Raw genomic sequence first — 16163 nt, 5'->3', positions numbered from 1 at the left:
TATATCCCACACCCAACTCCCAAAGGCAGTTTCAGTAACTTGACCTGAAGATTATAGTAGATGCTAAAACCAAAAGGCTAAAACCTTAGACTTCCCAGTTCTCAGGGCAAATGTATCCTGTTGTAGAATTTTTTTAAGCCAAGCTGTTTATCTGCTGGAGGCAACCTAGAAGGTAGGTTAATTGCATATGCTGTCTGTTTATATATAGACCATTACACATGCTTTTTAAAAAGTCAGGCTGGGTTATTTTCCATCGGCTACTTATTTCGTTGTTGGATGCTGGTCACTGGCTGGAGTTAGCCAGGGCCTTTTTTTTTAATTATTGTGTCTGCATTTGAAAATAATTAAACCAAGGCAATGCATTAATCAGACTGTAGGAACATTGTTGTTGTTGTTTAGTTGTGTCCAACTCTTCGTGACCCCATGGACCAGAGCACGCCAGGCACTCCTGTCTTCCACTGCCTCCCGCAGTTTAGTCAAACTCATGCTGGTAGCTTCGAGAACACTGTCCAACCATCTTGTCCTCTGTCGTCCCCTTCTGCTTGTGCCCTCCATCTTTCCCAACATCAGGGTCTTTTCCAGGGAGTCTTCTCTTCTCATGAGGTGGCCAAAGTATTGGAGTCTCAGCTTCAGGATCTGTCCTTCCAGTGAGCACTCAGGGCTGATTTCCTTCAGAATGGAGAGGTTGGATCTTCTTGCAGTCCATGGGACTCTCAAGAGTCTCTTCCAGCACCAGAATTCAAAAGCATCAATTCTTCGGCGATCAGCCTTCGTTATGGTCCAGCTCTCACTTCCATACATCACTACTGGGAAAACCATAGCTTTAACTATACGGACCTTTGTTGGCAAGGTGATGTCTCTGCTTTTTAAGATGTTGTCTAGGTTTTATGCTGTAGGAACATAGGAAGGTACTTTCTACAGAGTTGGACGCTGGACTCTGCTAGCCCAGTTTTCCCTACTTGGACTGGCAAGCAAGCGCTGCAATTGGTCTCAGCGCTACCCGGAGATGTCTTACCACTGTTCTCCAGCCACATCCCCAAACATTTTTAATATACTGTACTGGTATCAAAGGGACGTGGGGAGCGCTGTGGTCTAAACCACTGAGCCTTGGGCTTGCCAATCAAAAGTTCGGCGGTTCGAATTCCTACGACGGGGTGAGCTCCTGTTGTTCGGTCCCTGCTCCTGCCAACCTAGCAGTTTGAAAGCATGCCAGTGCAAGTAGATAAATAGGTACCACTCTGGCAGGAAGGTAAACAGCGTTTCCATGCGCTGCTCTGGTTTCGCCAGAAGCGGCTTAGTCATGCTGGCCACATGACCCGGGAAAACTGTCTGCGGACAAACGCCGGCTCCCTCGGCCTGTAAAGCGAGATGAGCACCGCAACCCCAGAGTCGTTCGTGACTGGACTTAACTGTCAGGGGTCCCTTTACCTTTACCTTTTTACTGGTATCAAAATACAGTGATACCTCAGGCTACATACGCTTCAGGTTACATACGCTTCAGGTTACAGGCTCCGCTAACCCAGAAATAGTACCTCGGGTTAAGAACTTTGCTTCAGGATGAGAACAGAAATCGTGCTCCAGCGGCACGGCAGCAGCAGGAGGCCCCATTAGCTAAAGTGGTGCTTCAGGTTAAGAACAGTTTCAGGTTAAGAACGGACCTCCAGAACAAATTAAGTTCTTAACCCAAGGTACCACTGTAATGACACCTTGCTCAAACAAAAGTGAGGGAAGTCTTGCTTGTCAAAATACCCTCATCACTATCAGTGCAATCGTATGTTCCTCTGCCTTGGGATCATGTTTTTGAGGGGTGGTTTTTGCAGTATGGCTGACTCAAGAGGAAGCCACCTCAATTCTCACAGGAATTTTGCAACCGTATCTCTGGACCTTTTAAAGTAAGATTGGGTGTGGATGTATTTATACAGTTATTGGTAAATATGGCACTTTGGAATAGAAGCAGGACTGGCTATCTAATACATGACTGGTGGGGGAGGCAGTGATTGGCAGCTGAGCCTGTGTTTGACTTTCTGCAAGTTACAAAGCCAGAATTAACACCATGGATGATGAACCTGCTGTGCTCCCTTGTTAAATATTGCAGTGGCGTAGCGTGGGTTGTCAGCACCCGGGGCAAGGCAAGTAATTTGCGCCCCCTAACCCGTGGATTTGTGCCGCCTAACCCTAACCCCCAGATGTTGCGCTCGGTGCGGCCGGCCCCCCCTGCACCCCCCACGCTACGCCACTGAAATATTGCATCTATATTCACTCTTAAATGGAAAACACCTGCCGTGACCAATTCACTTGAAGCTTAAAAATAACTTCTTTGAAATCTTGGGGGTGGGAGAAATTTGTGGATTATCTGAAATGCTCAGATCAGTGTCTTCTGGTCCCTGAATGGTTAAGTGTGAGGGAACAAACAGACGTATTAACCATCTCAGAAGGACTGGAAAGTTTTGGTGCTAGCTATTTTTCATTGCCACCAGAGAGAAGTACAGAAGGTTCAGGAATTTCATTCATGAACATGTAGTCCTCCTAGCACAAAAGCGATAATGACTTTTAATAGATATGCTTCCACAGGGACAAAAGAAATTGTTCTTGAGTGCGTATATTATTAACCCCACAGGGCAGTTCTGCATTTTTCAGTGACGGTTCTTGACAGTACAATTCCTGTCAAGCAAGTGGACAGAGAAACAATTGGCATAATTTCAGGATCTAGTTCTGTCCAAAGACAGGCACATGTGACGTGCTTGAATACCACCCAGGTCCAAATAAATAATAATTATGTCGTTTTATTTTATGAGTGGGTTGCTCTGGTTATCTCCCGCTTGGTCTACTGCAATGCGCTCTACGTGGGGCTACCTTTGAAGGCGACCTGAAAACTACAACTAATCCAGAATGCGGCAGCTAGACTGGTGACTGGGAGTGGCCGCCGAGACCACATAACACCGGTCTTGAAAGACCTACATTGGCTCCCAGTATGTTTCCGAGCACAATTCAAAGTGTTGGTGCTGAGCCTTAAAGCCCTAATCAGCCTCGGTCCAGTATATCTGAAGGAGTGTCTCCACCCCCATCTTTCTACCCGGACACTGACGTCCAGCGCCGAGGGCCTTCTGGCAGTTCCCACACTGCAAGAAGCCAAGTTACAGGGAACCAGGCAGAGGGCCTTCTCGGTAGTGGCACCCGCCCTGTGGAACGCCCTCCCACCAGATGTCAAAGAGAAAAATAACTACCAAACTTTTAGAAGACATCTGGAGGCAGCCCTGTTTAGGGAAGCTTTTAATGTTTGATGTATTATGGTATTTTAATATTTTGTTGGAAGCTGCCCAGAGTGGCTGGGGAAGCCCAGCCAGATGGGGGGGGGGGTATAAATAATATATTATTATTATTATTATTATTATTATTATTATTATTATTGCCTAACCATACTGTTGGGATGCAGGTGGCGCTGTGGGTTAAACCACAGAACCTAGGACTTGCCAATCAGAAGGTTGGCGGTTCGAATCCCAGCGACGGGGTGAGCTCCCGTTGCTCGGTCCCAGCTCCTGCCAACCTAGCAGTTCGAAAGCACGTCAAAGTGCAAGTAGATAAATAGATACTGCTCAGGCGGGAAGGTAAACGGCGTTTCCGTGCGCTGCTCTGGTTTGCCAAAAGTGGCTTAGTCATGCTGGCCACATGACCCAGAAGCTGTACGCCGGCTCCCTCGGCCAATAATGCAAGATGAGCGCCGCAACCCCAGAATCGGTCACGACTGGACCTAATAGTCAGGGGTCCCTTTACCTTTAACCATACTGTTACGTTGGGTTTCATTTTCCATGATTGAAATCAATGTAACAGTGGGTGAGGAGAGAGGCTTTCTGGCAGAGCCAGCGCACCCATGAGGAAAAGTGAGGGGACCCTCAGGCCTCAGGATCCACAGAGGCAGCCGGCCTCCAAGGAAGGCATAGCCTTTTGCTGCTGAATCAGTCACCTTCTTGGCTGACTCCACAATGCCACCTGTACAGCCATCTCTTGGCAAACACTCTTGGCCAGTGTTCGATATTAGCCTGGCGCCTGGCACATTTTGGACCGGGCTATCAGCCACTTGCGACCAGGTGAAGATGCCTGACATCTCCACCATCTGGAGGTGTATGCCAGGATCGTCGGATCGGGACTGCTTCCACACACTAATACCCCACCTTGTAAAATTCTAGCAGTTGTGTTTTACCTGCACAATCGGAGTGAATTTCATGAAGCAAAATGCTGCCTCTGTGCAGCCTGAGCAGGAGCGGCAAACAGTTGTTGTAGCTTATTTTTACTTACTTACCCCCCACAATGCCCTCGCCACAGTTGTGAATAATATTCTTATGTTATGAATGGACTGTTAAGAAAAAGAGGTAGGGATAATCTATGTCCCTGAATCAAGTGACTTCTTCCTTATCAGAGTTCTCAACCTAGTTCAAGGTTGTCTTCTAAATTAGCCATATGTTTAACTAACAATACAATCAGTCCTTCATTTGAAAAATAAGAGTCTATAGCTGTCTTGCCCCCAAACAGCAACTAGAGGTTCTGATTTGGAGACTGCAACCCTGGTTTAAGGTTCCGTTTGGCACCTAGCCTCTATATCTGAGTTTCTAACACTGAGCACTGCTGATGTACATCCTTTTCTCCCCTTGTTCCTGATGTAAAGGTAAAGGTAAAGGGACCCCTGACCATTAGGTCCAGTCGTGACTGACTCTGGGGTTGCGGCGCTCATCTCGCTTTAATGGCCGAGGGAGCCGGCATACAGCTTCCAGGTCATGTGGCCAGCATGACTAAGCCGCTTCTGGCGAACCAGAGCAGTGCATGGAAACTCCATTTACCTTCCCGCTGGAGTGGTACCTATTTATCTACTTGCACTTTGACGTGCTTTCGAACTGCTAGGTTGGCAGGAGCAGGGACCGAGCAACGGGAGCTCACCCCGTCGCAGGGATTCGAACCGCTGACCTTCTGATTGGCAAGTCCCAGGCTCTCTGGTTTAACCCATAGTGCCATCTGCGTCCTGATGTAGATCTTCACTTTTTCTTTCCTGGCTAGGGGTACACTGGGGGGGTGGGAGAGAGAAGTACCATTTTGCGGTTTGCCTCAGGTGCCAAAATGTCTTGGGCCGCCCCTGCTTGCTGGGAAAATGAAAATCTTGGATGAAAGCAGATTTCCCATTCGCAGAGCAATAGGCAAAGGGGAGCTGGAATTGCATTCGTTATAAATTTTTCAAGATGAACGATAAAAGCGTCCTGCGGCTTTTTAGAATCTGCTCCACTCAACTGAGGGAAACCACAGCTGTGGCTGACACCAGTTGGCTGGCACAACTTCCCTGTCAATCGCTGGAATAGTTTGGCCGGTTCGGAAAGTTTTCACTTTTTTGTCTAACGAAGGGCGAGCAAATAAAGCCAGGATGGGTGGGCTGCTTTCGCTTTAGTTTTATTTAAAGATAGCCTGCCTTGAGGCCTGAGGGGAGAAGCCAAGATCAAGGGAGGAGCCGGCATTCACCTTGCTGGCATGCAACTGCGGGGGGGACAAATTGCAAAGTCATACTGAGCTCTGTTCTTGCCCTGTGGGCGGAAAACGCGCTGCGGTCCCCGTTGCAATGTTACGCCTGTCTTCACCCTTTGAAAACAGGAAGTTAATTGGGCTTGATTTAGCGACGCAGACTCCGCTCGCTCCAGAATGAATGAGCTAAGGTTCAGCTCGATGGGACAAATGCGACGTTTGGGCAAGCAGATACTAAGCAGGGTTCAGTGAGTGCTTTGCCAAACGAAAAGGAAGCCGGGAGTCTTAAATTTTCCACCAGTTGGATTTTGCAGCATGGATGGGCTGATAAGATTTGCCTGTGTCCCTTATTTTTTCACAGTTGACTCTGCTAATGTGAGTCGGGGTGGAGCGTGGGGAGAAGCTAGGAATTATGGAGGCTCCGTCTAGCCCCTGACAACTGAATCCTTGATCCACAGAGGGCTGAGTTAGAGCCAAGAGAACAAGAAGTTGTGAGGATACAGCCTACTTGGGTCTCATCCCAGTCACAAGGGGAGATGGAGAAGAGCCCCAAACCAGTTAAGAGGGGTGTGGTGACCCTCTGTATCCGTTACACTGCTGGAAGCACCTCAGGAGTGTGGTTGATAAAAGGTTGGGTCACTGACAGAAAGGGCCACCTTGTTTAAGAACCAAAGTAGTGAGATGTGTTGGAACAACTGAGTTATGGAACTGAAGTGGAATAACTGGAAATAACCTGAGCATTTACCTTCTGGTCTAGAAACCTGTAAGGTCTACCTGAAGCTCAATACAGTGGTACCTCGGGTTAAGAACTTAATTTGTTCTGGAGGTCCGTTCTTAACCTGAAACTGTTCTTAACCTAAGGTACCACTTTAGCTAATGGGGCCTCCCACTGCCACTGCGTGATTTCTGTTCTCATCCTGAAGCAAAGCTCTTAACCCGAGGTACTATTTCTGGGTTAGTGGAGTCTGTAACCTGAAGCGTCTGTAACCTGAAGCATCTGTAACCTGAGGTACTACTGTAACGGAACTTAAGCAACTGAAGTTTAAAAGAAGTGTGCTAGATTAGAAGCCTGTAACATCTGTTAGATTTAGTATAATTAGTATAATTTAGTACTTGGTTAACTGTTTCCTGAAAGGACATTATCTCCTGATAACATCCTTTGTTTTATTCACTTTGTTCTATATAATAAATATTTCTTATTCGTTCAACTTTTGCCTGAGTAAGTATTTCCTCACACAAAATCCAAAAGATAACCTGTGGTAGTTACTACAGAGTGTGTATGTAGGTGGGATCTGCCACAGTTGGTATACGGCGGTGGGATCCTCTTTGTTGTTGTTGTTTAGTCGTTTAGTCATGTCCGACTCTTTGTGACCCCATGGACCAGAGCACGCCAGGCACTCCTGTCTTCCACTGCCTGCCCAGTTTGGTCAAACTTGTGCTGGTAGCTTCGAGAACACTGCCCAACCATCTCGTCCTCTGTCGTCCCCTTCTCCTTGTGCCCTCCACCTTTCCCAACATCAGGGTCTTTTCCAGGGAGTCTTCTCTTCTCATGAGGTGGCCAAAGTATTGGAGCCTCAGCTTCAGGATCTGTCCTTCCAGTGAGCACTCAGGGCTGATTTCCTTAAGAATGGATAGGATTGATCTTCTTGCAGTCCATGGGACTCTCAAGAATCTCCTCCAGCACTGTAATTCAAAAGCATCAATTCTTCGGCGATCAGCCTTCTTTATGGTCCAGCTCTCACTTCCATACATCACTACTGGGAAAACCATAGCTTTAACTATATGGACCTTTCAAACAGCAATAAAAGAACACTGTTTTTATTAACCGGGCAAATTTTGCCTGACATTCAAAATGCATTGATAGTGCCAAGTGAATTTGCCTGGAGAAGCAACTTCACAACTGAGGTGCCACCACAGAAAAGATCTTCTCTCCAGTAGTCAGATATGTAGCCTTCTGATACCTGGCAACACCTGGTGAAGGGCCTCAGGTAAACCATTCATTTAGATGGGAGAAAGTATAGGGGTGATTGAGAGGCAGTGTTGGGTTGGGGAACTCAACCTGCAATATCCCTGCTTTGGTCATTGAGAATCCAGCCTCCTCCTTCCTTCACAGCCCTTCCAATCCACCTGCATCGCCCACCCATCCCCTCTAGGTTCTGTTTCCCGCTCACGCTAATAATATGGCCAACTGGTTATAAATCTAGAAGGTAATAATATTTGTGCGTGTGCTTCACCTGTGCAGGCTTAAATGTCTCCTGTGCCTCTTCACCTGGTCCACCTACTTCCTCAAGCACGGTTCCCTCAGAAACAACAGAATTTAATGATTCCGCTGCTACAACCAGTGTTGGCACTCCTTTGAGCACCCAGAAGGGAGCCTCCACGACAATTTCACTCCCATGGGGACTTTCAATGCACGATAGCGCCACTACTCCTAACACCACTGTGGAAGCTTTGACTGCAAACCCCGTTTCAGCTGTAACGCCCCTGTCAAGAGCAACGGCCCCGGATAGCTCAGCAGCAACCCATTCATCACCGCAGCCAAGCACTGGATTACAAACCACGGAAGACACATCAGCCCCTGCGACATCAGTTGCCAGCCTGGTCACAGGCGCCACTCCTCACTCGGAAACCGCACCAGTCAGCTCTTCGCCTACTCTAAATGGATCGTCCACCAACCCTTTTCCTATTAACGCCACCTATCTAAGCACCACCCAAGTGCCGAGTGCAGGGACATCTCCAGCAGCTGTGTCCTCCAGCAAACGCCCTACTGGAGAGGCAACATCTGGAGAGACATCTGTGGCAGCATCCTCCCCGGGCTCCACGCAAGGGGTTACTATTTCTTCGCAAGCGGCTATGTCAAGTAAGGCTACTCCAGCGACCTCCCCTGCTGGCAGTACCACGTTCTCGGTGGGAGTAACCATACAAGAAGTTCAACGGGCCTTGAGTTCGGGTAAGTTGGTCTGTTTCCACGCTTTGCACGGCAGTGGTTTTGTCAACCTTGCGGCTTATTGTTGTCTGTTTTAGGGCGTTCATAAGGCTCCCTAAATTATTGTTTTAAATAATAATAATAATAATAATAATAATAATAATAATAATAATAAATTGGAAAGACTCAAGACATATTATTTCCCCCCTAAAAAATAAATAAATGTCAAAATAGAAAAGGATGCATCCATTTTCCTCTTTAACCAGGCCTGTGCCCTCTAAAGAGTGCATGGGTTTTTTTTTTAATGTATTGTTTTAATTGGGTGTGTTAATATATCTATGTGGGTTTTTGCTTGTTTTGTTTTTAAGTCACTTTGAGTTGCCTTTGGCAAGCAAAAGCAACCAGTAAATTTAATTAATAATAATACACAACAGAACACACCTACTAAAAAATTTCTGTCCACCCCAATACATTTTAACATTCTCGCTTATCTTCTGAAAAATGGACTCAGTGGAGGCCTTGTACTAACCCACGGTTTGTTATTCACTATAGCATAGAACTGAGACTACAATATATAATAGGCAAGCCGTGGTTTAGAGCTGTTTGTCTGCTTTCTTTAGCCGTCCTCTCAGCCCTCAACTTTGAAGGTGCATTCCTGTCCCTTACTTTCTGTCTGTGAGGCAGCAACTTGAAGAGCGATGGCCACAACTATTGTGTTTCTCCCATTACTCCATGCATGCATCACACCAGATCATAATTAGAATAAACCAGGGTTATAATGCTTCTGTCTGGCCCTCAGTCACTGCAAAAATATATCTCTAAATTTATCTGGCAGGGGAAGAAGCCAAGAATAAAATATAAATTATTAACAGATTCTAAAGAGAGAGGCGGCTTCTCCCTGTAGTTCCCAATTCTGGTTTGCCAGCCCATTGCAAACCATGTCATGTCAATTCACACAACAGGCCAGAGCAAAATTAAACTTAACCATGGTTTAGATGTCTGAATTCATCTGTAGAGTTTAAATCATAATCGTGGAAGTCGCAGAGATCATTCTTGAAAGCTGTAAATAAATCCTTAATTCATTATAATTTCATTTGTATGCCGCCTTTCCATAATTAAAAGCACACTCGAGGCAACTTACTACGTGAAAAGATTTACATAATTACAAATATAACGAAATAGTCATGAGCAATAAATAAAACACATAGAAAAGTACACAACCAAACCGAACAGTTTCCACATAAAGCATAAGATCGAAAAATAAAGATCCACCAAATTAATATCAATAAGAGCAACAAAAAGAAACCCGAACAATACCCCAGCCCAAGCATCTGTTCAGCAGCTTCTGTTTTTGTCACTCAGTCAGGGCCCTGCCCTCTCATGTTAGGTGGAAAAAATCTAGCAGGTCTTCCAGGACACACAGCTAAGATGGTGGGCTTCCATGTTTATCGGACCGGAATGGGACCTGTGACCCTCAGTTCATAGATAAATAGATAATTTATTACAGTCAAAGACCAGCTCGCAAAACACAATAAAAACAGAGTTCATAAAGATAAAATATACAATCAGAGCGGATTGCAGCAATAGCTCATGTGTTTAATTGAGATATATACATACACCAGTACAACTGAGATTTGGGCTACCATAAAAATTGACCCTGAGGCACCCCAAAGGGCAACTTCAGCATTTCCCTAGTAAGCTATTTTATTCCAGAGGGTTATCTGTGCCTACAAATCTGGGCGCAGAACCTGGCTATCAGCCAGGACCCTCAGTTCAGATATTGTTAGACTGCAGCTCCCATCCTCTCTGACCATTGACTGGGGCTGATGGGAATTGGAGCCCCAGCAACTGGAGAGCCACAGGTTCTCCAGTCTTGACTTTGAAAGTACCTTGAAGACATGGGACCTGCTAGGCTGTCTTTAGTGAATGAGACAAGGAGAGAAAGAGCAGATAGAGGTCCTCTAGTACTCAGGCAGTCATTGGTTCTTTTTTCCCCACTGCAAAGATTAATGTCGTCCCCCAGTCCCTCTCCTTGCTTTTACAAGCTAGTATTAAAAAAGCTGGAATAGCAGTTAGCCACTTAATAAGAACGCACAGGCTTTGAACGCAGAAGTTCAAAGCCCCAGAGATTAAATCTCATAGCCATAACGTCACTTCATGGCCTTAAGCAAGCAACCATTCTCTCCCCCTCACCTCTGCTGCTTAAATCGGAGGATGATAGGACTGACCTCAGAGAAGAAAGGCGCTATTTAGGTCCTAGTGGCTATTATAATTACGCCACACTGTCTGTCTGTGTGCGTGCAGATTTTCAAATTGCAGGATTTGGAGTCGGCACTTAAGATGCTTTGAGCACTCTGTGCTGAAAGCTTCCTTGGTTTGCCACGTTTTCTACATTAGAGGGCAGTGTGCCTGCAGACTGAATCGTAGGATGAAAAATAATCTGGATGGTTGAAGGTGAAACTGTGATCTCTGATGCATCTCCTTTGCTGTGCAGGTAGCATTGCAGCTATTACCATCACAGTGATTGCAGTGGTTCTGTTGGTGTTTGGCATAGCCGCATTCCTGAAGATCAGGTAAGAATTGGTGCCTTTACTTAGAGGAGAAGCAGTAGTTCCTTGGGGAGAGGCTGGCTTCTTAACTATGGTTCTTACAGTCACTCCTCCGCAGCTGAAAGTGGAAAGAGCCCCTATAAAATTCACTTCTTATCCAGATAGCATATAGACACCTGGTGAGGAGTAAGGTAAAGGTAGAATCATAGAATCATAGAGTTGGAAGAGACCACAAGGGCCATCGAGTCCAACCCCCTGCCAAGCAGGAAACACCATCAGAGCACTCCTGACATATGGTTGTCAAGCCTCTGCTTAAAGACCTCCAAAGAAGGAGACTCCACCACACTCCTTGGCAGCAAATTCCACTGTCAAACAGCTCTTACTGTCAGGAAGTTCTTCCTAATGTTTAGGTGGAATCTTCTTTCTTGTAGTTTGGATCCATTGCTCCGTGTCCGCTTCTCTGGAGCAGCAGAAAACAACCTTTCTCCCTCCTCTATGTGACATCCTTTTATATATTTGAACATGGTTATCATATCACCCCTTAACCTCCTCTTCTCCAGGCTAAACATGCCCAGCTCCCTTAGCCGTTCCTCATAAGGCATCGTTTCCAGGCCTTTGACCATTTTGGTTGCTCTCCTCTGGACACGTTCCAGTTTGTCAGTGTCCTCCTTGAACTGTGGTGCCCAGAACTGGACACAGTACTCCAGGTGAGGTCTGACCAGAGCAGAATACAGTGGCACTATTACTTCCCTTGATCTAGATGCTATACTCCTATTGATGCAGCCCAGAATTGCATTGGCTTTTTTAGCTGCCGCGTCACACTGTTGGCTCATGTCAAGTTTGTGGTCAACCAAGACTCCTAGATCCTTTTCACGTGTACTGCTCTCAAGCCAGGTGTCACCCAGGTAAAGGGACCCCTGACCATTAGGTCCAGTCGTGGCCGACTCTGGGGTTGCTCATCTTGCTTTATTGGCCAAGGGAGCCGGCGTACAGCTTCCGGGTCATGTGGCCAGCATGACTAAGCCGCTTCTGGCGAACCAGAGCTGTGCATGGAAACGCCGTTTACCTTCCCACTGGAGCGGTACCTATTTATCTACTTGCACTTGACGTGCTTTCGAACTGCTAGGTTGGCAGGAGCAGGGAACAAGCAATGGGAGCTTACCCCGTCGCGGGGATTTGAACCGCCGACCTTCTGATCGGCAAGTCCTAGGCTCTGTGGTTTAACCCACAGCGCCACCCGTGTCCCACTGATGAGGAGTACCCAATCCCAAAGTATTCCCAGGGAGGCATACAGAAGCTGTGCCAAAACCCAAGAACAATAGAAGTATCAACCGATAACCAAACACAACAGCAAACTGACAACAGGCTACCACAGGTGACAAACTTAGAATCCTAGAATTGGAAGGGACCTTGAGGGTCTTCAACCTCCTACAATGCAGGAATCTCAACTAAAGCATCCATGAGAGATGGCCACTCAACCTCTGGTTTAACAACTCCAAGGAAGGAGAGTCCATCAGCTCCACTGTCGAACAGTTCTAACTGTCAGAAAGTCTTTCTCTGATATCTCCTTTCTTATAACTTGAAGCCATTGGTTTTGAGACCCACCCTCTGGAGCAGGCGAAAACAAGCTTGCTCCATCCTCTATGTGTTATAGGCCTTTAGATATTTGAAGATGGCTATCATACCTTAAGAAGGGACGCGGGTGGCGCTGTGGGTTAAACCACAGAGCCTTGGGTTTGCCGATCAGAAGGTTGCGGTTCGAATCCCCGCGATGGGGTGAGCTCCCGTTGCTCAGTCCCTGCTCATGCCAACCTAGCAGTTCGAAAGCACGTCAAAGTGCAAGTAGATAAATAGGTACTGCTCTGGGGGGAAGGTAAACAGTGTTTCCATGCTCTGCTCTGGTTCACCAGAAGTGGCTTAGTCATGCTGGCCACATGACCCAGAAAAACTGCGGACAAACATCAGCTCCCTCGGCCAGTAAAGCGAGATGAGCGCTGCAACCCCAGAGTCGCTCGTGACTGGACTTAACTGTCAGGGGTCCTTTACCTTTTTATCATACCTCCATTTGGTCTCCTCTTATCCAGGCTGAACATATTAACTCCCTCAACCATTCCTTGGCTTGGTTTCCAGGCCCTTGATCATCTTGGTCACCTTCCTCTGCAAACGCTCCAGTTTGTCAATATTCTTCTGCTGCGCAGAACGGGACACAGTGCTCCAAATAGGGTCTGACCAAAGCAGAATAGAGTGGGACTATTACTTCCCTTGATGTGGACACTAGGCTCCTGTTGATGTACCCTAGAACAGCTGCTGCATCACACTGTTGACTCATGTTAAGGTTGTGGTCTGCTAAAATCCTTAGATCTACTTTTTAAATTACAGTGGTACCTCAGTTTAAGAACAGTCCTGTTTATGAGCTATTCGGTTTACGGACTCCGCAAAACCGGAAGTAGTGTCCCGGTTTGAGAACTTTACCTCAGTCTAAGAACGGAATCTGAACTGTGGAAAGGCACCGGCGGCAGGAGGCCTCATTAGGAAAAATGTTCCTCGCTTTAATAACGGGTTTGGTTTAAGAGCGGACTTCCAGAACGGATTAAGTTCGTAAACTGAGGTACCACTGTAATCACAATTTGATCTTCTAAGATAGCAGTCCTTTCACAAGCACTTTTAAATGTCTGATCAGCCTGGATGTTTTAAGTAATGGAAGTACAATCCCCAAAAGGACAGAGGGAGGAGGCAAGTGAAAGAGGGATTGTTATTGTTATAATTTTTACTCCAGAACCTTACATTTCTGTAATAAGCATAGGCTGACCGGAGTACGGTTCTGTTTCCATTTCCTCCCTCAGGCATTCTTCGTATGGAAGACTCTTGGATGACCACGACTATGGATCCTGGGGAAACTACAACAACCCTCTCTATGACGACTCTTAAATGGAGGAGAATCCATCAAAGCCAAAAACTGCTCGTGTATTTATGAAGCACTTATTTCACTAAAAGCGCCATGGTCCGATAATCCTTCCGCATACAATGTCCGTGTTGTTGCTCCTCCTGCTGTTTCTGCTGATGCGTTGTCAACATACCTTTTTGCAGCGCAGGCCCCAAACGAAAAACGAGCCAACCAGAGTGGAGCGTTCAGCAACTAATCGAGCAAGAGTTGGAATCCGTAGCTACGAGAATACTTGCTTGCGGGTGCCGTTGCCTCCAAACCCTAACGTTCTGCAAAGTGATTAGGATTCCTGCAAAAAGGAACGAAGTCCGTGGAAAGTTTCGCCACCAGTTCTGCTGTGGCCGTTTGGGCTCCCAGCAACTCGGTTGTAACAGGAGACCTGCAATGAAGAATGTGACCTTTGAGAGTTGTCAGATAGCAAAAATTCGTGGTAGAAGTTGCTCAGGGGTCTCCCAGAATTAAACGGCAGATCTTGATTCTTGCTTTAATTGCCTTTTCCAGTTTGTCTCCTTAAGAAAGCGTTCTGATTAGAATTCAGCTGAAGGTTGGAGCGACCTGATTCAGCACTGAAGTTCTTGTTAAATGTTTCGCTAGAGAAAGGCAGAATGTAACGCTAACAGTAATAGGGGCTAGAGCCACAAATGGCAGTCTGGTGTCCTGCTCCCCTGCCCAGCCTTCTATAGTGTCCAGTTCATTGGGGCCTCCTTTCACAAAAATCTATTACAGTTTGGGCAATTATTTTTGGAAATTTATTGAAGCCCAGTGTTAAGTCATGAGCCCACCAGCTCATGGTAAAGTTATTGTTACTTCCCAAATACAGAGGCTCTCCACGGAGTTGTCTCTAATAAAGTTTGTTTTGTGGGGACCATTTGCAAAAGCAAACTCTCAAGGGCTATTTTTCTACACCCCAAGTTTGTTCCTTGTCAGTTGAGACATGTTTTCAGAAGGGTGTTAGATAAGGGGGTCTTCGCCTTTTGAGCCTCTCTGTGCATATAGCTTCGGAAAAAGCAGAAAAGGCAGGTTTGTAATGCAAAGGTAGCGAAGGCCAGCGGATAATTTGCATTACGAATCAAAACTTCTCAAGCCAAATAGAAATAAAACACCTCATTCTGCATTATTGAGTTCCGGCCGATGGCGGCTAATGTTAAGCTGAACCCTAGACACAAGCCTTTGATGTATTTTCCATTATAGAAAAGACATTTTCAGTACTACAGTGTTGCTTTCTGCCTTCTCAGTATGCAAAGTCTACCAGTTGTTGTTTTTTTTATCTCCTTCCGTTCCATTTTTAAGGGCACAAAGTCACATTGGTACATTGAATTGATTTTGCAAGCAAGTCTGCTGTCACAATGAGGTTTGAACAACATATTATCCAGAGTTGGGGGGGGGTTCCCCTCCTTTTATTTTTATATCAACCCCCAAAAAGATAGGGCAGCATGTGTGTGGCTAGATGCTAGGGCAAGTGAGGAAGGAAGGAATGATTCTCGCACATTTAAAAAGTTGCTGCTGTGCTGGATGGCAGAGACACCGTATGAACTTCCAGCAAAACACATGTGTTTCTCTGTTTTTTCGTTTTTCTGTTTCGTAGCACTCTTGTCTCTGCAACTTTTTTGCATTAAAAGCTGGATGGAGGAAGATTCTTGTGCTAAACTCTTTAGTGCACAGTGTAAGGAGGGGGGGTGAATTGATTCCCCCCTCCCAGAGGCTAAACAGCTACTTGTTTGCACTACAAATAAACTTTGACAATAATAAAGATCTCTCTTTCACGCTTTTTTTCTATAGAAGTAAACCTGTTAAACAGAAGTTAGCACAGAGTATGGGGGTGCATACACACTGCCAGCTTAAAGCCATTGCTTTTCTCAGTCTGGCTTGAAGCTGGATTTGGGGGGAAATGCATCAAAACACAGTCTTTCAAAAGAAAGGACGGGATAAAGATGGGTTGTGGCCAATGTCGTGTGCCACTTCCCAAACCAGTTTGGGAGCACATTGAATGCAGAATAACTGGATTGTGTGCACAGCCTTGCTTTCTTACTAACCTTTAAAAAATTGCTTCCCCATTTTTGCTTTGCAAAGCTGTTGGTCACGTCTAAGTGCAAGGCCTTTTGGGGCTAGGAGTAGGTCTTCCCCCCATTTTAGCTCTCTTCTGTAGCAAAACCTTCACAGTAATACCATGCCAGTGTTAGAAACTCAGATATATAACTCCTTAAACCAGGGTTACAGTCGCCAAAACATCTAGTTTGCCATTTGA

The 16163-nt window shown here is 46.1% G+C and overlaps 1 protein-coding gene across 2 annotated transcripts in view; it reads left to right on the top strand.

Moving 5' to 3' along the window:
* PARM1 (prostate androgen-regulated mucin-like protein 1) overlaps positions 1-15668 on the top strand; it is a 40231-nt gene extending 24563 nt beyond the window's left edge. For both annotated transcript variants that reach the window (XM_080977028.1, XM_080977027.1), the window contains exons 2-4: positions 7742-8449; positions 10920-10998; positions 13818-15668. In XM_080977028.1, the coding sequence (XP_080833154.1) occupies positions 7742-8449; positions 10920-10998; positions 13818-13902 (872 nt within the window). In that variant the 3' untranslated portion in view covers positions 13903-15668. The remainder of the gene's footprint in view (positions 1-7741; positions 8450-10919; positions 10999-13817) is intronic.
* Positions 15669-16163: the final 495 nt, after the last annotated feature.

This window comes from Podarcis pityusensis, assembly GCF_964106645.2.
Source record: "Podarcis pityusensis genome assembly, chromosome: 13".
Lineage (NCBI taxonomy): Eukaryota > Metazoa > Chordata > Lepidosauria > Squamata > Lacertidae > Podarcis > Podarcis pityusensis.
The sequence above is the reverse complement of the archived record's forward strand: the minus strand, read 5'-3'. Positions and strand labels throughout refer to the sequence as shown.